The 22,291-nt window shown below is 35.7% G+C and overlaps 2 protein-coding genes across 10 annotated transcripts in view; one reads left to right on the forward strand and one right to left on the reverse strand.

Moving 5' to 3' along the window:
- LOC112054150 (DENN domain-containing protein Crag) overlaps positions 1 to 17,087 on the forward strand; it is a 56,569-nt gene extending 39,482 nt beyond the window's left edge. For 3 of the 9 annotated variants that reach the window (XM_052886599.1, XM_052886600.1, XM_052886601.1), the window contains 6 exons: positions 528 to 725; positions 2,214 to 2,297; positions 3,985 to 4,062; positions 5,019 to 5,260; positions 5,703 to 5,824; positions 6,128 to 6,393. In XM_052886599.1, coding sequence (XP_052742559.1) covers positions 528 to 725; positions 2,214 to 2,297; positions 3,985 to 4,062; positions 5,019 to 5,260; positions 5,703 to 5,824; positions 6,128 to 6,319 — 916 coding nt within the window. In that variant the 3' untranslated portion in view covers positions 6,320 to 6,393. Of the gene's footprint in view, positions 1 to 527; positions 726 to 2,213; positions 2,298 to 3,984; positions 4,063 to 5,018; positions 5,261 to 5,702; positions 5,825 to 6,127; positions 6,395 to 7,288; positions 7,380 to 8,192; positions 8,379 to 9,128; positions 9,283 to 10,222; positions 10,340 to 11,445 lie in introns of those variants that run through there. The other 6 variants (XM_052886607.1, XM_052886602.1, XM_052886603.1 and 3 more) reach the window with 6 other exon arrangements.
- On the reverse strand, positions 16,881 to 20,499 carry LOC112054159 (uncharacterized). Its single transcript, XM_024093840.2, has 3 exons — positions 20,098 to 20,499; positions 19,111 to 19,329; positions 16,881 to 18,715 (listed from the first exon to the last, which is right to left on the reverse strand). Exons 1-3 carry the CDS (start codon positions 20,314 to 20,316, stop codon positions 18,026 to 18,028), a joined length of 1,128 nt encoding a protein of 375 aa, XP_023949608.2. The 5' UTR covers positions 20,317 to 20,499; the 3' UTR covers positions 16,881 to 18,025.
- Between the last annotated feature and the right edge of the window lie 1,792 nt (positions 20,500 to 22,291).

Here is a 22,291-nt window from a genome sequence, read left to right on the forward strand (position 1 = left end):
AGAACGAATTCACAGAGTACAATTTTTTTTAACCGATTTAAAAAAAGGATAAGTTGGATGCGTATGTTTTTTAATGTTTGTTACCTTATAATTTCATTATTTATTAACCAATTTTGAAAATTATTTTTAGTGTAAAATTGGTCCCACTTAATTTCCACGAAAATGGATTTAGTAGTTTTGTGTTAAAATGACTGATATAAGTAAACAAAATTGCCCAAAGCTGTGCCAAAAGACAAAATATACTTTAAGAGCCCATTAGCACCGCCTTCAAACCAATCAACAGAATGGATGCGTTATACAGTATGATGTTATTTATCGTTTTTTAGTGTAAGTGTTCATTTACACGAGCAACCGCTACCAACGACTGCAGTCGACTGCCATTGATTGCAGTTGACGACCGCCCTCGACTGCCGCCGAGACGTCGCCGACTGCAGTCGGCGGTAGCAGTTGAATGAACCCTAATGCATCTTTGAAGTGGCTTCAATTTTTTTTGTTAAATGATTTTTTTTTTTAATTTTCATCTTCAGATTGTCACCCCGAACGCCAGTATTAGCCGATGACCCTCTCGGAGCCTTAACCCTGGATGAACGGGAGCCGCTGTTGGAACCGAAGCCCCCTGTAGATGACGGGCCTCCGCTGCCGAAACACGAGCTGAGCGTCAGTCCCAAGCTGTTCCACCGGAGGAGCAACTCTTTCCAGGACGAACCTACAGAGGATCAGCCCGGGTACATAACTTCCATTGTTAGCTGTGTTATCCCTTTATATGCATACTACCTGACGCCGCGCGGTTTTCTTCCGCGTGGTTCCCGTTCCCGTAGGAATATGAGGATAATTCCGGTACAATGTCGTGCAGAAACAGAAATGGTGTGGATTTTAATACTACGCCTAACAAAGTTAGCCAGATTCCATTTTAGATTGCATCATCACTTACCATCAGGTGAGATTGCAGTCAAGGGCTAACTTTTAAAAAATAAAAAAGAATTTCGTTCTTAGCAGACGTCTACTAACTGTAAATTACGTCCCTGCCAAATTTCATCTTAGTGGTTTTCGAGATTTCGTGATATATGACCTTTCGCATTTATATATTAAGATGCGCAATATTTTTTTCGTTTTGATCGTTTGTTGTGTTATGAATAAGCTCCAAAACTACTGGACTAATTGTAACGATTATTGCCATTAACTACTTGGACTTAAAATATGCATTTAGCTACCGAAAATCTCATTCAAATGGAATCGAAGAAAGAAAGTCAAAAACCTCTTTCTTTAAGTTAATAAAAAAAAACTAATGATTTCGTCGAAGAAAATAGATGGGTACTTCATATAATGGTAATTACTTTTATTAATTTGTGTGTTTATATTTATTTATTTAGCGGTGTGTACCTACCTCAGTCCTACCACATAGCATGTCCTCCGCTTAATTGCACATTAGTAAGCAAATGCCATTTGCCAAATAATCTGAGGGCCTAGTGGCAGTTTGATATTGTTACTATCGCGTTAACGTAAACGCGAATTTCTAAGCAATTGAAACAGTGCTATCTAGTGGCACTGTTTCAATTTCATATAAATTCGCGTTTACGTCAACGCGATAGTAACAGTATGAAAATATTGAAAACTCCCACTAGGCACACAGACATCAGTTTACACTGACCATAAATTATTTTGGGCAAACCGCTTAACGAGACCTCTTGCGAAAGACAACACTAGAATTCACCAATAAATGAATGAAGAAAACTTTCCTACTGTATTTATATATTCATAGTTGAAATTAATGTGCAGTTAGGCCTTTAGATACATTTTGTCGTATCAAAAGTTGTAAGGTTACAATAATCCGAACAAGGCATTTACTATGAATAGATGACTTTGAAATTCGTTTACTTGGTTGTGTAATGTGTACCTATGTTTTTATATAATTTTTTTTAATTTTATATTTTAAAACAATTTAATAATTTTACTGTTATTTATCATCAGAATTCATTAAAAAATAAATACTATTTTACTTTCTGAAACTGATGGTAATGAAAGAGGATTTTGTTAAATAAATATGTATAATTAGTTATTTAGATGTATAAATTACCGGTGTATTCAATCGCGTATCCGCGTTAAATACCTTGCAACTTTACACACACCCCGTTTACGGTGCTCCCGCTAACCTGCTAGTGTGTGGTCGGCGTAAGTGTAAGAACGTGATGAGCTGGATAGTTTCCTGTTGGCAGGAAACTGCATAGGAGCGAAACGGCGCCAGCTACAGTCTCATCCAGCCTGGCGAGCCTCGGCAACACACTCAAGATCAGCTTTGGGTGAGTTTTACCTTAAGGACCCAATAGTCCAATAGGCCCAATGCGGATTGACAGACTTCACACACATAGAGGCCAAATCCGAATTGGGCCAGCGTGGTGGATTATTAACCTAGCCCTTCTCATTCTAAGAGGAGACTCGTGTTCAGCAGTGAGTAGATTATGGGTTGTAATGATGATGATATAACTAGTTTCTGGTCTGAGAATAATTGAGATTATTGTTAAGGTCACAATTTACGACTACACTCATCCTTGATGCACTAAAATAAATATTCAAGGTACAAATACAAAGTACATTGATTCTTTATAATACAAGGTACATTGATATTTTATAATCAAGGTACATTGATATTTTATAATACAAGGTACATTGATACTTTATAATACAAAGTACATTGATTCTTTATAATACAATGTACATTGATATTTTATAATACAAGGTACATATAATTCTTTATAGTACAAGGTACATTGATTCTTTATAATACAAGGTATATTGATTCTTTATAATACAAGGTATATTGATATTTTATAATATGAGGTATATTGATATTTTATAATACAAGGTACATGGATGCTTTTATCTAAAACAAGGAGTAACTTACGTTGTTATAATGGAAAATATGGGATATTGTTTATTTAAATATTACGAATCTCAAACTTCAAGAAGAATATATTATTAAGTACAAAACAAAAGATGCAAGAAATATTATTTTTTCTCATAGCATGATAGGATCTATCAATCAATGTAGATTCTGAGTAATTCATTGCATGTATAATAAGAAAAAAAAACTAAAATAATTTCATGTATTATAAACATTATATTTACATTAACGCAAAAAAATATTGAATTTTTAACGTAAGAAAAAAAATATCGTCCTTAAAGCATGTTAGATTGAGGACGATGTTTTGCTTAAATTTTATTTTATGCTTTTCAATGTTTTTACTTTAAGCCAATTCTTCTGACGCACAAAATAAAGATTAACAACTCAATTTACTTTTTTAACAACTTAAATACGATGCAAAAACTTTTTATAAAGTTCATATAGAAAGCTATTTTATCAACTGACTTCAAAAAATTTTGACGCGTATGTTGTTTAATGTTTGTTACCCATCGATCTCCTATTAAAAAGTGGATGCACAATCAGCGACCGAAAAACGTCCCCACTCAATGAGTGCCAAACACAACTTCTTGGCACTCAATTCAAGTAGTCTCATTTGCAAATTCAACCTTAAACTCAATCCTTAAGGGTGAATTTGCTCTAAATTTGGGATTTTATTGAATATTGTACTATATTTAAAGGTCATTAGGTATAATTACCAATATTTCTAAAACTGTCAAAGCAAAATTGGCCAGTTTTTAAGTGAAACTTTCTACATGATTGTACATCCTTTTATTATAAGAGGTCAATGTTGTTACCTCATAACTTCGTAAATTACTAACCAATTTTGAAAATCCTTTTTTGTTTGAACTCTTCCAGATTGGTCCCATTTCATTTTCTTGGAAATTGTTTTAGTAATTTTGTGTTAAAATCAAAATAAAGTCGAATTATAATAAAGTCGTGTTTGAAGTCGGTTCCATTTTCATGTTATTTATTGTATATCGTGTCTATAGAATTGGCTGTTAGTTGTTTAGTATCACATTTTTTTATTTTCCGCACCGTATGCCATTGCTAGTTTGTTTTCTTAGACGCTATTCGCCTGCCAGACTGTCGTTGCGCAAGGAAAACATGAAAATCGGAAAAGCTATGATCGAGAATTACTTCAGGTAAGCGGACGACTAACATTCATTTTCATTTGTTATGTTATCACCAATTTAACTAATGGGATACCTACATACCTGATGTCGATACATTGGTTCTTTTCAATGATATGCAAAGGGTTTCATAGAGTTTGCGAGAAAATTAAAAAAACCATAAACCAATGACACTCCCATGATATCCGGGACTCTCCGTGACGGAGAGGGGGGGGGGGGACTGCGCGGGTGTGAAATCGTGCGCACGGAGCAAAGGGAAGACTGCACGGGTATGAAATAGTGGGCGCGGGGCATCGCTACCCTCCTCCCGGCCCGCGCGGACCATCGGGAGTGTTACGAACGAAAAAAACTTTGCGACTGACACCTCACGTTTTAAAGCTCTTAGTATGTATGTTGCACAATAATTTAATTAATATAGCACTAGGGGTTGTGCATGTACTGTAAGCACTGATAATTTAGTATTGTAAAAACGTACTCAAAATCGATGATGGTGAAAAATTACTACAAGCCGTATTTTAAATATAGGTATATACGCGCAATAGCATTTATAGTCTGGCAAGTTCGTTGATGACACTCCCATGATTTGCGGGCGAAGGGGGGAAAGTCTGTTAAAAATGTATATTTAAAGAGTTTTTCAAAATGCATGGGTATGGTGGTTCATAATACGTATTATTATCGTGAATCGCGGCAAACTTTCAAGAGTGATACGAACTGTCACCCGCACCATCCTACATGAAACGAATTGTAACATAACAAAATGTAGTTAACAATCTAACCCAAGCGCAATGCTGTGTTTGTACAAAGCTGTTATTTGTGTGTAATACACTAATAAATGTTATAACTAGGCATGTTCGTGTCACCGCATATGTTAGTTCACTCTAATGTATCACCTGTGTTGTTTTTTTTATTAGCGCATTGTGTGTCGTCCTATACTAAAAAACGTTCATTTCAAATGGTGGCTACTATAGTCATATCCTTGACAGCCCAACGAGCATAGCTGGCAAGAAGTCTAACGAACTCCTGCAAAGCGGTCTGAGCAGTCTCAAGTCAGCCGCGACTAGTATGGCGAAGAAGTTCGATGAGATGAAGGAGGTTATATCGGCGAATTCCACGCCAGTCAAAGGGGCTATCGGGAACGCTACCAGCGCCTTAACCAGCTTCATGGGCGAAGATGAATCTGGGGACGGCTCTTCGGAATTCAATCCAGATGGTAAGGCATGAAATGTTACATTTTTTTGATGATAGAGCAGCTGTTGAGTTTTTTACCAACTCTTCTATGTATTTGCATTACGAACCGGTGGTATAAGTCCAGTAATTATAGGCATTTTAAACCTCAATCTTGGGAAAAGAAGATGTGAAAAATCGACATTGATATCGTGCCGGCTAAAAAGCCGTTACAAAGGTCAAAAGGTCACGAAAATCAATTTTTTGCAAATATTTCGCGACCTATTGCTCGGAGGTCAATACAGGTCACTATAAAATTTGTTCCTCGTAAAATTGTCCACAAAAAATGTCGTTTGCAGTTTTTCTGTAAAATTAACGGTTTTCGGATTAAAGCGCTGAGAAAGCAACTGTATCAGTAATATATTAGCAGTAGCCCTAAATTAATTATATTATAGGTCATCTTTTACAAGTTTAAAATATTATTCCAGAACATTCCGGTAATGGCTTTAGACGTGTCTCGAGTGATGCTGAGCTAGCGTCGTCAACTGAGCGCGGGTCACTCGCTACTCTACTGTCACATCTTCCGGACAACCTTTACCCGACGCTAAATGTACGTAATAAGTTAAAATTACTTATTGACTTATTTGCGAAAGGTCATGGTGAAAAATTAATAGCTTTAGTTGGCTATTTCCGCGCAAAATGCCTAAACACTTTTTTAACTTTAAGTTGCAGATACCCACGTTGTTGTAAAACAAACGGAAGCTGGAAGAGCATTTAATTCTTTGAAGTGTAACAAGGGGCCAAATTATTAATTTAGTAAATCTATTGTCTATTGTATTATAAGTCTCAGGTATTGCATTTTATGGTATACAGCACAATACCTAGTAATTGACTAAAAATTACCCTTTTTTAGGGCAACGCCAAAGCGGAGAACGTGTCAGTGACAGTGCACATAACGTCGTGCTCGCAGTGCCACCAGTGCCTGGCGCTGCTGTACGACGAGGACATCATGGCGGGCTGGGCGGCCGACGACTCCAACCTGAACACGCGCTGCACGGCCTGCGGCAGGCACACCGTGCCCTTGCTCTCTGTGCAGGTATACTGAGCGTGACATGTCACAGGAACGTGTCAGTGGCAGTGCACATAACGTCGTGCTCGCAGTGCCACCAGTGCCTGGCGCTGCTGTACGACGAGGACATCATGGCGGGCTGGGCGGCCGACGACTCCAACCTGAACACGCGCTGCACGGCCTGCGGCAGGCACACCGTGCCCTTGCTCTCTGTGCAGGTATACTGAGCGTGACATGTCACAGGAACGTGTCAGTGGCAGTGCACATAACGTCGTGCTCGCAGTGCCACCAGTGCCTGGCGCTGCTGTACGACGAGGACATCATGGCGGGCTGGGCGGCCGACGACTCCAACCTGAACACGCGCTGCACGGCCTGCGGCAGGCACACCGTGCCCTTGCTCTCTGTGCAGGTATACTGAGCGTGACATGTCACAGGAACGTGTCAAGGGCAGTGCACATAACGTCGTGCTCGCAGTGTCACCAGTGAACCTCCTTTGGGACATCACAGTCTCGCAGAAGGAGGCCATCGCTTTCTGAGATCCCATTACCTGCCATGGCCTTAGCCACGGCCAGGACCTGCCCCATATACACAGGAACCTGGGTAAACTTGATTAAACAAAAAAATATATGCGTAACATTTTGCCTTTCGATTTCCTTGCAAATAATTTCGTCGTAAGGGACAAAAGTGTATACCAGAAAACCAGGGAAACGTTTGAGTGTGCTCGATCCCAGAGTTACCAACCCATTTTTCGATAGCTTGTACATGAAGGTTAGATGTCAGGTGTACCATCAACAGCGATTGCTGTAAAGTTTGCTTGGCTTTCTTTGTTCTTTGTTGCGTTTTCTTAAGAACGATACTTAAACAACATTGTGGCCGTGGGCATTTGGTATAATTAAATTTCAAATTAGTGATTTGGTCTTGGTTTGGTCTTGGTTTGGTCCGTCCTAAATGTACTTAATGTGTGTCCCTATTGTCAGTACTGATATTATGTGTGATTCTTTCCAGGTTATACGAACGGGTCTAACACAAGCGGAGACCATGAGCGTGCCTTATTTAAATCCTCTCGTTCTCAGAAAGGAATTCGAATCTATTTTAGGTAACTGGTTTTAATAACTTAACATAAACTGTTATTCATCCATCATGGATATTTGTTATTCAATCACGCCAAAACGGCTTGGTAGATCAGCATGAATTTGGCACAAATGTAGAATGTAGATCTAGATAATCATATAGGCTACCTTTCACCTTGTTTTTCCAAAAGTTGTGAGTTTGTAATTTTGGATATACTGAACCGATTTTGGAAATTCTGTTACCAATAGAAAGCCACGTCATTTGTGAGTATACACATAGGCTATAGTTTTCCCCCGTATTTTCACGAGAATGGGAACTACGCGGTTTAAAATGCGGGGCGTGCGCCAATTTGACATAAAGTAAAAAAGTGACAAAAGTTGCGCTTAGACTATCTGTTACTAAGCAGATGGTGAAAGCCGCCCTAAATAATAGGCTAGTTGACACATTTTTTAAATGGTCATTGTCGTTCTACTAGACTGAAAATTTTACTTTTTAAATATATTTTTGACAATGCGAGCCAAAACGCCTATCGGCCATGACAGTCTATATTTCAACTGTTTCATGACGTCACTACAATAAATCCCATACAAATGTAGCGTTTGAAAAAAATCTTAGTTAACAATTAGTTCGACGTTTAGTACATCAAGTGTTATAGTGTCTTCACAAAATGGACGACAGCGTTTTTGACGTTTGGAAAGTTTGAAAAGAATTTAATTGAGTTTGATAAGAAATCCTTAACTTTTAGTAATTGATATCGATATATTTCGTACTACACGAAATTAATATTTAAATTTGATGAGTCAACTGCCTGCCTGATATTGCATGTATTAATTTTCAGGTAGGGAAGGTGATGCATGTCTAGCGGAGTCTGAGTTCGTGGAGTCTCATCCAATAGTGTACTGGAACTTGGTGTGGTTCCTCGAGCGCGCGAACATTGAGAACCATCTCCCTGACTTGCTGTGTCCCAACTATTCAGCCAAGTACCAGAGTACGGACCAACTGCCTGATGTGGACAAACCAGTTGGTATGTAAACCTTTAGCGTTCCGTTCCCCCTAGGTCGGAGCGGTAAAATTTACCGTTGGACTGTCGTCGCTATAACGACTTTTGTCCTTAAACGACACTCATGGCTAAGTGTTCTCATTAGTTTTTGAAAAGCTGATATGGGGCAGATATTATGTGGTATAGGTTTTATAGACTACAGTTGGTCATGCCACCCTATATAATATGAACCTCTATTTAAATATACTAGCCACGATACTTCAAACTGCCCGATAAACTGTCGCTCTGTATAATGGAAACGCAGCCTTAGAGTCATTATTGAAGATTTTATACTTTTGTAAATGATTACAGTTAAAATTCGATTGTTCAGATCGGATTCGGGTTCGCAATTTGCTGGATTGTCAATCACGATAGTTTACATTGTCCAATCATGGATGTCTGGAAACTGGTATCATCAGCATCATGATAATAATAATAATAATTAATGAAACAAGTGTTTTTTTTATATTTTTTGCAAGTCAACTGTTTGAATGCCTTATGACAGCCTGCAATTAGTACTCTGGTTAATAGAGTATTTATGATGATTGAATTGTGTATGAATTTTTCTCTTTATGTCATTGATGCATACTAAGCCTACTAGATTTAAATGGATCATTGCATTTACATGATACGTTTTCGTCTCTGTCTCAGGTGTGCGCGTAGTGGGAGAGCGATGCTATGCTGCCGCTATGTCAACAACACATCTTTTTCTCTTAACGTCTCTCTCTGTCTCAGGTGTGCGCGTAGTGTGCGAGTGGGAGAGCGCCAGGCCGGCGGAGGGCGAGGCGCAGGCGCTGTACAGGGCGTGGCGGGGACGCAGACAGCAACCGCGCTCGCGGCAACTGCGCGCGCTGTTGCTGACTGACCACGACTGTAATGCGCACCAATCGTGAGTTATATTGTAGTTATATTACCTTTTCTTTATATAAAAAGGAAATCGAGCTTGTTGCATGGAGCCGCTGGATGCTGGTGGCTCGAGAACGTGGTGTCTGGACGCCCATGCAAGATGCCTATGTCCTGCAGTGGACGGCCATCGGCTGATATTGATGATGATGAGGATATGCAACGTTCATCAATAATTTGAGTGTAAAGAGATTGTTTAATTTCTGGCTAAGTCTTGTACAGTATAACAAAGAACTTGAAAAAAATACAGAAATACGATTTAATTATATTGAATTGTTTCGAAGGAAATAACTTGTGCAAAAATATAATTGCATAACCTTGGAATAAATACTTATACCACCGACGTAATTAAATACATTTCAGCAGAAAATATTTCAGTTTAATGAATTTAATTGGATTTGCTTGTAGTTATTACTGAAATGTCAAAGAGCAAAAAATATATTGTCTTTCGGAACGCATCTTTCTAAACGTCAAGTGTCACTTGTCAATGTTCCATCATTGTGTATGTCATTGTATTGCCGTCTTCGTCTTACAAAAATAATTTTGTACAATTAAAATTAACTATTTTATAAAAATTAAACAATAAAGAAACAATCATTTTATAACTATAACTATATTGAATTACTGTACATATACCTAGCCAAGGTTCCATACAAACTTGGAACAACCCGTTTCGTTAGGCATCTAATACTCCAAAAATCTTAGTGTTAAACTTTGTTATAAAGGATTGTTTCCTGATTATATAATGATTTATTTATTTTGCTATCGTCCGCGAAAAGTCGACGAACCATGCGACAACGTCACCCAGGTCCGACAAAAAACTCTACGTACGTTTCACCCCGAAACCGGAGCATCCTCAGGAGATGACTTGATTGACAGGATTGACTCTTCAACGTGCAATTGCAAAGTGATTGTTTCCTGTATAGGGTCGTCGCGGCTGTACTGGACGGACTGGTCAGCAACGATCTGTCGGACGCGATACGCAGACTGGCCGCGTGGCGAGACTCCACGTGCGGCAACAAGCGGTATTACTCTTACTATAGGTCAGTTCTACCTACTATATATTCTATTCTATAGATTCTGCCATTCTTGATGAGTACTGTTTACCAGAGTAAAGAGCTGTGATAGCCCAGTGGATATGACCTCTGCCTCAGATTCCGGAGGGTGTGGGTTTGAATCCGGTCCGGGGCATGCACCTCCAACTTTTCAGTTGTGTGCATTTTAAGAAATTAAATATCACGTGTCTCAATCGGTGAAGGAAAACATCGTGAGGAAACCTGCATACTAGAGAATTATCTTAATTCTCTGCGTGTGTGAAGTCTGCCAATTCGCATTAGGCCAGCGTGGTGGACTATTGGCCTAACCCCTCTCATTCTGAGAGGAGACTCGAGCTCAGCAGTCAGCCGAATATGGGTTGATGACTGTCTGACTGTTTACCAACAAAGACATTAGAAATGAGGGTAGAAAACGCCTGTCATTTCATAACTTATTTAAATTTTAAATTATGCATGGTTTGTGTATAAATTGTTATATCTATACTAATATTATAAAGCTGAAGAGTTTGTTTGTTTGTTTTTGATTGAACGCGCTAATCTCAGGAACTACAGGGCCGATTTGAAAAATTCTTTCAGTGTTAGATAGCCCATTTATCGAGGAAGGCTATAGGCTATATATTATCTCCATATTCCTACGGGAACGGGAACCACGCGGGTGAAACCGCGCGGCGTCAGCTAGTAAAACATATTAACCATATCTAATTGTTCTAAGCTTATTAATCAAATTTATTTTCATTAAGTTAATTATAATTATTATTAGGTGTGAAATTACTAGTGATTTATACCCTCATTTTTAATTTGTTTGTTGGTAAATAGTATTCATAAAGAAAGGCTGTTGTATAGTATTTAACGTAACACTTACAATAAGTGATTTGATTATTATTGATAACTGATAAACATTTAGCTATGAGAACTTCGTTTGAAAAAATTATAAAAATATTATTAATATTTTATGTCCTAATTAATGCAGAATAATGGGTAAAATGCACATGTATTTTAAGGAATTTTATACTTGACGACGTGAGTTTGACACGGCCAGTAAACCAGTTTAATTTCGTTCCAATCGTTCCATTCAATCCAACATATTGTTTCAGGGACATATTATTCCTAGCGATGGCAGCGCTAGGTGAACAGAACATCGACTTCATAGCCCTCCAGCGCGAGTACACACGCGCCCTCGAACAGCTGGGCACAGAGACGAGGCCGCAGGACTTGCCCCCGTCACCTACCGCCGCATGCTGCAGGCACTACTTCAAGAGACTACGACTGAACATACACGAAGTATGATCTAAAACTCTTTGGCATTTCACTCAGAGGCCACCATAGACAAGGGAATTAAGGAAATGATAGTGAGATAGGCCTATAGATGTCACAAGATATCTCGAGAATGGAAAAACATATGGTACACGAATTATGATCTAAAGCTGTATGGCATTTCATTCACAGGCCACCATAGACAATGGAAGGAATTAAAGAAATGATAGTGAGATAGGCCTATAGATGTCACAAGATATCTCGAGAATGGAAAAAGACATGGTCGAATAGCGCGGCATTATTTAAGGCTACACCGTGCAAGTTTCATCGTATGTAAGCTGCCCCGACACTTATTAGTGCCAATACAAGAAATCCCTTAACAATATTAAAAATGACCTCAAGCTAATTTACCGGGTATAAAGTCATTGAATTTTGACCTATTTTTAGGTTAAAGTGAATGACCTCAAAGGGTTGACGAGCCGCACAGCGGCATGGCATTGAATAGATAGGTGTTTGAAAATAAGGATTTTTAGAACAATCAATATTGTTACAATTGTATATCCTTGAATTATGCTTTGTTTTTTTTTATAATAACACTAATGGATAATATACATTGGGTACATTATGCGATTTCGATTTAGATAAAGCAAACATCACGGTGTATATGCTGAAAATATATAATATATATGGAAAATATCTCTCGTTGATTCATCATAAAGAGAAAGATATTTTTGATTCCGTCGGTATTGGTCGTCAATATGTGTTTTTCTTTTCACTAGATATGTCATTGACACAAGTTGGTCTACTGGATAAACCAATTGCATTGTCACAATACTCTCGTGTGTGGTCACAAGGGAATATGATTTTTCGTTTCCGATTTCTTAGCTTTAAAGTTTGACTTGCCTCTGAAATCGTGTAAAATGGCGTTGTATAATAAATCAGTTACGAAGGCTTATAAAATTACGTTAGTTAAAATTCCAAGTTTATTTGCGAATTGGTTACAAAGGAAGGTTTGTTCTTACAATCCAGGATTTAATAGCGGTCTTTGCAATTTGAAATTTTTAGATGTGAGATTTTTATGTTGAATGTATTGTATAATTGCTTATCTACATTATTGTATTTTATACATATATGGACGATTTTTTACACGAAAAATGATTTTGTACAAGATTATGTCAAACATAATATGACAACCGTCCATTATGTTTTAAGTCGACAAAACTGCAAGCGAATCTCTATGACATTCAATTTTATCATTAATACATTTAATACAAGGACATAAAGATGAATTTCCAATGACAATGACTTTAAAATTATAGGTGAGATAAGGTTTTAGGTAATGTCTCATGGCCCTGAACTATGAAAGTTTTGTAGTCTTGACTTTTATCAAGTTTTGACACTCATCGAGAACATGAAACATTCAAATTCTCGATCAGTTTATCTTATTTATCTGTAACCCCAAAGGATGAAATTCTTTCTCGCTAGAAATTATGCTTCTATGTATCGAAAAATTTAATAAACATGTGATGTTTAGCCCGTTTTTGGACGTATTCTTGTCTAGCTTATAGTTACTTTTGCCCCAATACATATTTATGGTATTTATGTCTGCTGTCCTAATTGGAATGTACCTATATCAACCGACTTTAAAAAAAAACGGTGAATACAAATCCTGACTGTCAAATATATTCACCGATATTTTTTTAATTGATTGCTGTCAGAATATGTGAAGCCAAACGTTCTTTAATTCTTTTGATAATTCATTGAACGCCTAATATTAATATTCCACAATTTCTATGACATAACAATTGTGCCTACCATTGTGACATTAATTTTAAAAGAACATTGGTTTTAAACCGTATCTTAATATTGACTGTCAGAATATTTTAAGAATTTATGCTTTAAATTCAGTTCAATCTATACTTGTTTTCACAAATTATTATAAAAAAATTGCACGCAGATCTTTTGGTAGCATAACGGAAAAGTGGCTCGAAACATTTAGCTTACTTTTTCCTCATAAAGTTTCAGTTTAGGGAAAACACGAATAAAGTATTATGTTAATTTGAAATAATAAAAAACCATGTTTGGCACCATATTAACATTTTCATTACAACTTAGCATGCTAGTAGATGGTATTAGTTCGAAAAATAGCGATAATAATTTTTTTTTTTTTACTGGCAATACTTTTAAATTATTTATTTCATTTATATGTGTATATTTGACATACAATACAATTTAAATAGTCATTCTTTATATATATTTGACATACAATTCACATCAATTTGTACATAAATAAAATATTATTGTATTTATTTGTGATTGCGTTTTGACTTTTTTTTTCGTTTTATTTTTACGTAAGACGTATCCGTTATGCGTAAATCTCGGGTGCTAATGCGTAATATAAATTAATTATAACATTTTATTCACTGTACATATTGTAATGTATAAATAGGATTTGAAATTATTCATGATACAATGACGTATAGCTTGTCAAGTTCGTTGATTACACCCCATGATATGTGGGCGACGGGAGGAAGGACTACGCGGGTGTGAAAATGTGCGCGCAGAGCATCGCCCTCACCTCCCTCCCGGCCCGCGCTGACCATAGTGTTACGAACGAATTTACCAAGCTATATCTAATATGTGTGAAAAAGATTTATTGATATATCACTTCAAACCCATTACTAGACCTCAAAAGATAAATTTGCACTTCTCGAAAGCAGCCTCGGTTTTAACATAAGAAATTTTCATAGCATAAAATAATTAAAAACTTATCTGTTTTTGATATTTTTTTCATGATTATATGATAAAGAAAAGTGTGTGTGAACTCCGACGCACTAATGGAGTTTACTCTTTCAGATCGACTGTCTAAATAGGTGTATGTTGCCCCGCAGCATACACTATGTACGTCTCAATACCCACGCCTGAAAAATTAATGGTGCGCAACCGAGGAGCCGCAGGCGGCTGCGCACGGTGAAAGGTGCGCAGAATAGGTTGCGCACAAAAACGTAACGAATTTTACCGCCCATTATTTTTCTCATACCGGGGGCTATATATAAAAAATCGATTCTTAAGGAGTAAACTCACAAAAAATTTCTTGATTTTTTTTCTTTAGCGCAAAGTTTGTTAAACAAACTTCATATTTGGCTACAGTTTTTGCAGTTATTTACTAAAATCTAATCTAATCTAATGTGATGTGATATTTATGTAACAGCGTACATATTGGTTTATGTAATGTTTCACATACATACACATTTTCAGTGCACATTTTTAACCATTCCAAAATTGCACTTAGTTTTTAAACTTTTGCTTTGTTAAAATTTCATTAAAACAAAAGTCATGTTTGTATACTGTCAAAAATTGAGTCTTGTACATATTGATAAGAAATTGGTATGTACTGATGTTTTTTTTTTAGTTTGAAGATCCTAAGTTTGATGTCATGAACAGTATGTAATTGTAACACATGTGTGACTTGTAACATCATATAAAATATTGTGTAACCTTGTAACGATATTTGAAGTGAATTTATTATTGTTAAACGATGTAGGGCCACTACACACTAGCGCGCAAAGCGTCATATTATCGCATGCATGCGCTAGTGTGTAGGGGCCTTAAGATGTAACTTCTAAACCGTTCCCATAAAACACCATGTATCATGATTTATATGTATAGATTTAGTCAAAGTAATCAAATTGTTGTGTACCTAGTACAAAAACTAAATCTTGGACATCTGCTAGTTTATTTCATCAGAAATAAATTAAGATAAATTGTTATTAATATGGTTAACTAGCGGACGCCCGCGACTTCGTCCGTGTGGAATTTGATCTGAACTTTAAACCCCTATTTCACCCCTCTATTTTCTATTTTCGCATGTTTTATAATTATAAATGAATAGTCCAAAATAATCGTTTTACAAAATTATAACTCAAACCAGGAACAAGAAAAATAGATATTGAAAAAACTTCAAGCCCTTTTTAAGCCTTTAGGGGCAGAATTTTGAAAAATTTGAATAAGACTGAAACTAAAATTTTCAATATATCTTCAATGAAGAGAATTACACCAGTTACAGTTTCATAAGAATCTATACTAATATTATAAATGCGAAATTAAGTCTGTTTGTCTGTCTGTCTGTCACCTTTTCACGCCTAAACGGCTGAACCGATCAAGATGAATTTTGGAATAATGGTAAATGGTACCTTATAGCAAAACATAGGGTACTTTTGAGCCCAAAATTAATAATAGAAAGGGTAAAATAGGTATGAATGGAAAGTCCTTTATTTTAAAAATTTGTACATAAATCATGAAAAATACGAAATATAATGCGATTCAAGAGTTTATAAAATTAAATCCCTAAAATGGTGAAATAGGGGGAGAAAGTTTACATTGATTTTCTAGCGGACGAAGTCGCAGGCGTCCGCTAGTACGAGTAGATAGATATGCGATGAAAAAGTGACTGCCAAATCGAAAGTATTGAAAAGTGTCAACATAATAATTTAAAAATTTACAGTAATGTTGTCTTGTGTGATTTGAAATTCATGCATCATCACAATATGCAATGGCCTAAAATATATTGATGCTTTCTTGAATTTAACATAACATACTATTTATATTATGAATACTCATGACTAACAATAGTTGAGGATCGAAATACTATTTATTCAGTTATCACTTAACCGTAGTCTTAGTCGAATAATGTGAGGCAGTTATTTAGCAGGTATTATTATTATTTTCATTCTTATATTGTAAAGTTATAGGAAATATGTATGTCATTATGTTATTATATATTTTTTTAAATACACAATTTTTATTAATTGTCATTTTATCGAATTAAAATATATGTATGATGCAATAATAAATGTTTCTAGTTTGGACTGTATTAGGTGCGCGCAAGATAAGTTGCCAATTATGTTGCCAGCGTTAGTGATCTATTTTGCCCGCCAAGAGATGGCGGCACTTTTGATTATAGCTTCAAATTCATTCGTAACAGACCTGATGGTCCGGGAAGCGGTAGCGATGCCCCGCGCGGCGCACGACTTCACACCCGCGCAGTACTTTCTCCCCGTCGCCCGCATATCAGGGGAGTGTCATCAATGAACTTGTCAAGCTATAGTTCCGATTTTGGCCACGCGCAAACTTATCGTGCGCGCACTCTACGCTTTTTATAGAAGCACCTTGTCTATGATCAAATGATTATGTATTTGGATGTTATATCGCAGAGCTAATGATACTTTATTTGCCTCAAGTTATGTTTAAAGCCATATTTTAAGTTCAATATGAAATGTACAATGGTGATAGTCGCCTAGAAGTATTTTTATAATATTTGAAGTGATTTATATCATGTACAAGGTAATTAAAAAGACATGCAATAATAAATTTCAATGTATTAAAATTAATTTCCATTTTATTGTTTTATTTAAAATTTATTGTAAACGACGAGTATAATGAGATGGATATAATTTTTATATAAAAAAAATATATTGCTTCATTGAAATGTTTTATTTTCTTTCTTAGATCCTATATTTTATCTTATTGACATTGCTCAGAGACAATGTCTTCCTTTTTTCCTACAGGCCAAGTTAACATTAAATGAATAGTGAATACGAAATCATTTGACTTAAGAATTACTAATAATAGCTAGAGTGCGCGCAAGATAAGTCTACGTGCGACTGGCAGCGCAATTACGAGTACGTTGCCAGCGTTAGTGATCTCTTTTACCCGCCAAGAGATAGATAGAGATAGAAACTTTTGATTAGTTCCGATTTTAGCCACGCGCAAACTTATCGTGTTACGCAAGTCTAGTTGGTAAAGGAGGTGGTCAAAAATTGTATAGAGCCCAGGATCAGTCATTGTACCCTGGCGGAAATAAAAAAAATATTTTTTAAACTATTTTTGATTATACAAATCTACGAATTTACTTTAATTCTTCCGAAATAATATTCATTCTCTCCCAAGAAATGCAACACTAATATGGGTAATAATGGCGGATTGATCGGCTGTCGGTTGTTAAAGCAACCAACAGCAAACGTCAAATCAACATGAATTTTTTGTCATCTTGATAATAAAACACAAAAATTTGGGTTGTAATTAATTATTTTAGTTAGATTTTAAATTAAAATGTAACTAAATAAAATTCATCTAGATATTAATTTAAAATTTAACTAAATAAAAAGATTTGTATTTTTAAAATTTTATTGATGTACAAGAGTGGACCTGAAATTTACGTATATGTTCAATTGTTTACTAACAAACGTCAAAGTTAGTAAATTCTCTGGCTGGGTGTGTTTCTACACTTACCAACTTTGTGATCAACAGCCATTGGTTTGTCTATTCTGATAATCAGTAACAAGTTATTGTTTGTATGGTAAGTGACACTCAATCATCAAAGGTCATCAGTCAAGTTAAAACTATGTACAATGTATATTGTTAATGAGTGTTTGTCATACCTATCACTCTATATAAAAACCTCCCATCATGATCATAAAAGCAATCATCAACTTTGTATGTTGCACCTTTTTGATAAGCTTTCTTTGGTATTCTTATTCTTTCTGGATAACTTGCAGGCAAATCAACTTTATCATCTTCCTCCTTATAATTTGTTACGCTATTCTTTTCTTTTTTCTCATCAAATAATTCAATTTCTGTATTATGTGCTTGGTTGGTATTTATATTGTTTGGCTCATTGTTAATTGATTCTACAATCATTTTGTCTGGTATATTTACATTTTTACCTTTATCTAATCTATTCTTTATTGTGCTCGCTAGTTCATTTAATGTTACTTTTTTCCAGTCCTTCTTTATTGGTTTAGTTTCTTCATCTGTATTTGACTCGCTAGATTCAGAGTTATTTGAATCATTTTTATTGTTTTCATTAGATGCACACCTCTGAATAATTTGTTCAAATTCTCCCATCTTTTTTTCTGAAATATCCATTTTGATTGATTTCTTATTGAGTGGTGGTATTGTTCTTTCTGAGAACTTGAGAAAGTGTGACCTCAATTCTTCTGGTATATCTAAAGTCCCCTCTTTTAGTTCTCTCCAGTTTCTCATGGCTGATGCATCGTGGCGAGCTATTCTCTCTTCCGTTGCTGGTTTCCAAGGGTATTTCAATAGTTTCTGAAAAAATGTTTTTAAACAACTTTAGAACTGAATACTTTTAGCCTTAAAACTTTAACTGCCATATGTAATAACTGTATCTGCCATAAACCCACATTGCCATTAGAATATCAGGATAGAGATACCGCATATTAAGTATGTGTGTTATGTTCAACAAAATGAATAGTTTGAATATACATACATTCAATTAACAAAAGTTTTGTTTTAATACAATTAAAAATCGTTACTCCTATTGTTAGTACAGCTACAGCCTTTCCTATATTAAAAAGCTAATGTTGTATTCTGTAATCACAAATTAGTGCATATTTTTTGGTGATAGTTTAACAAGGCAGCAAGAAATAAATCAGTTTATTATGAACAAAGTTTAAAAGTCTTATCAAGGTATACGTTAATACCTTAGCAACATGCTCAGTAACAGGAAAACTTTCAGCTATCCTCTGTGGTGTCCATTCATCTGGTTGAGTAGCAGCTAGATGCCTTATCTGTTCCTTCTCACTCCATGTTAGCAAATTGGGCATGTTCTCTTTGAAGTATTTATCTTTTACTATTTGGTACTTTAATTGATGTTTACCAATCAGTGTTTCATTTAAATGCGCATTGTAAGCTTCACCAACCTAAAATTAAAAGAATTTATATACAAAGACATTTAAAATAATAGTGAAGTTTCTGGTAAAAAAAATTTTAGTAAGGTGCCTAGTTCATCCAGTTGCCGTTCTAATTTTTATCATTTCCAATATTTTCAGCTTATTTTACAGGCAAGGTAATATGGAGCTCAAACCCACCACTGCTTTAATGATGGTTGATCAGCTTAGAGCAATAATGTTGGATTCTTTGACTTTTACTTAATAATGGGCCACTTAGTTGTGACTAACCAAGCCAAAGCCAATTTCTTCATGTAAAGCTAAAATAACAGTAAAAGTAGTAAGTAGTAAAGAAGAATTTATTTTTCAGTGAATTAGACCATCACTTTTGATTTATGACTTTACTGTGACTGTTACTTGTGATGAAGAAACTGGCCGTTAGCCACCCAAGGCTGGGGTGTTGATTTAGTTGATGAGCTCCCATGCTTATACAACCTAAAAATGTAGTTTACAATGGAGTGCAAATAATTAAAATAAACACAAACAAGCAGTCTTAAGAGAAATCTTCATCATTCTTATCACATCAGCCAATAGACTTCCACTGCAGAACATATGCGCTTTTTGTATGGACTACCAAACATCATGATCCTGAGCCACCTGCATCCAGCGACTTCTTGTGACATACTTGATGTCACCAGTCCACTTGGTGAGGGGTTCACTAACACTGCGCTTTCCGGTGCGGTCCGGGGTCGCCATTCCAGCACCTTGGGATGCCAAAGTCACTGTCATGGTCTTACTTACATTGAAAAAATTGCTATCCGACTGTTCCATAAATTCTTCGATATCGTCATCTTGTACTTTAATGCCTTCTTCTCTAAATGCAGTCAATCTATTATCTAAGCCAGGATTAGAGCCGCCGCCATCAAGTCTGCGACTTCGGTTTCTCAAGAGACGAACAGGCACCGGCAGTTTTTCACAAATGAAGTACAGACGTCGAGGGAATACAGCAAACATCGTCATTAATCTATCTCTAGTTAAATATAAAATTTAGACAGTATTACAATGTATAGCCCAGACGGCTAAATAAATATATATTAACGATGAATAAGGTTATCTTTTAAAACAAAATGAACTCCGCTTTTCACCGCACACAAAATCACGCAAATCGTCTCGTCTGGCTGACAGTTGACACTGACGTCTAACATGCTGACAATTGACATTGACAGTGACGCTCGTAACACTGTTATTTTTTAAAAATTGATTTACGGCTCTGAGTACTAAAACTAAAAGCTACCCACCACTGTTTCAATCCCTGGGCTTATGGCTGGAGTTTCAAAATACAATACACCATGGTAATGCATAATTATACAATGTAAGTAAACACAAAATTGCGCCTGTGTGCACTCAGTGGACTTTTTTAATTTGCCAGGCGTTTTCAGTCTCTACTTTCAAATGAATACATTCTCGAGTCAGTACGACACGAAGCGTCGCATAATTAATCTACTTAATACTTATAATAAATCTGTAGAGAGGTCAATTCTGTACATGAAATATATTTCCAAAATAACTATCAGGGGGTTATATGTGATCGATACTGATGCCAAAAATGCAATCAGTAAAATTTTTGTCCGTCTGTCTGTATGTTCATTATAGAAACAAAAACTACTCGACGGATTTTAAGGAAACTTGGTACAATTATTTTTCATATTCCTGGGCAGGTTATAGGTACCTAGTATATAGTTATTTCATGACGCTACGATCAATAGGAGCAGAGCAGTGAAGGGAAAACGGGAGAGATTCTCCATTTTTACAGCGATACTACTGTAAGGGCTGGATGAAAGAGGTCTAAGGGCGGACAAAGTCGCAGGCGTCCGCTAATTCTCAATATTATTCAAGAAAAATTGAGGTTCATGTTTTTAAATATTTTAAAAACCGTTTACAAAAACTAGAGAAAAAAGATGGAGTATTTTTTATTGGTTCCTAATTATTAATTAATCTATTATTTTACGTAATTGTTGTTAGTGCTAAATTTTGAAATACAAATTAAGAAAAACGTTTGTATGTGCGGATGTCAAGACGCGTGACGTTTGTTTTTTTTCAACGACACCACGCTGCTTGTAAAGACTCAGTCTGGATTATTCTTTAATCTGTGGATACAGGTTAATTTAATTAAGATGTTTATTGTCGATTCAAAGCATGAGCCGCTACACAATTAATTAGCACTTTATTTCGTTTTTGCGACAATTCACCATGGTTAATGGTTATATTTACGAAACTTACGTTATTAGTGTAATTTTACATCATAATATTGGTTTTTGCGATCATCCGAAATGGTTATTTCAACGAAATTTACATTAATTAATGTTAATTCTTATACCTACGATACTGCGTTTAGTACGAGTTCTTGTAATAAGAAATATATACCCTCATCTTTTAACTAATTGGGATAAAAAAATAATATTAATTATTATTATTTAATCTCCTTCCCTCAATGGTTATTTAAAAATAATCGTACAATAGCAATAGAATTTACCCAAAAGAATTGCAAAAAAAGTAAAGGTTGCCTGCTTTCACATCGCAACTGTGGTGTTGCCAGTTAAACATATATAAACAGTACTGTTATTTATATACCCTCATCCAATGATAATTTTATACTAGAGATCGGTTACGTCACTATTTTGTTGTGGGCTCTTCTCGGAACTCTCGGAACCCTCGTAAATTTAATTTTAAGTGTTCGACTAATTATTATCACCATTATCTTATAATATTAATACCTGACATTAGAAAGTGTTTGTAAACTAAGCCTAATTGACATTGTTCACAATAATAATTATTGAAAATTATAAACAAAATATGTTCTTTTTCTCTTCATCCGATTATTGAGAGAAACTTTTGTGTGAATTGTTGTGATTTTGATGAATTTTTTGTAAAAAATGTCTTTGCACTTTTTTCTAAAAAATATAGTCTATGATACTTAACGTGGCTTTATCGTCAT

Source organism: Bicyclus anynana, chromosome 17 (genome assembly GCF_947172395.1).
Source record: "Bicyclus anynana chromosome 17, ilBicAnyn1.1, whole genome shotgun sequence".
Classification (NCBI taxonomy): Eukaryota; Metazoa; Arthropoda; class Insecta; order Lepidoptera; family Nymphalidae; genus Bicyclus; species Bicyclus anynana.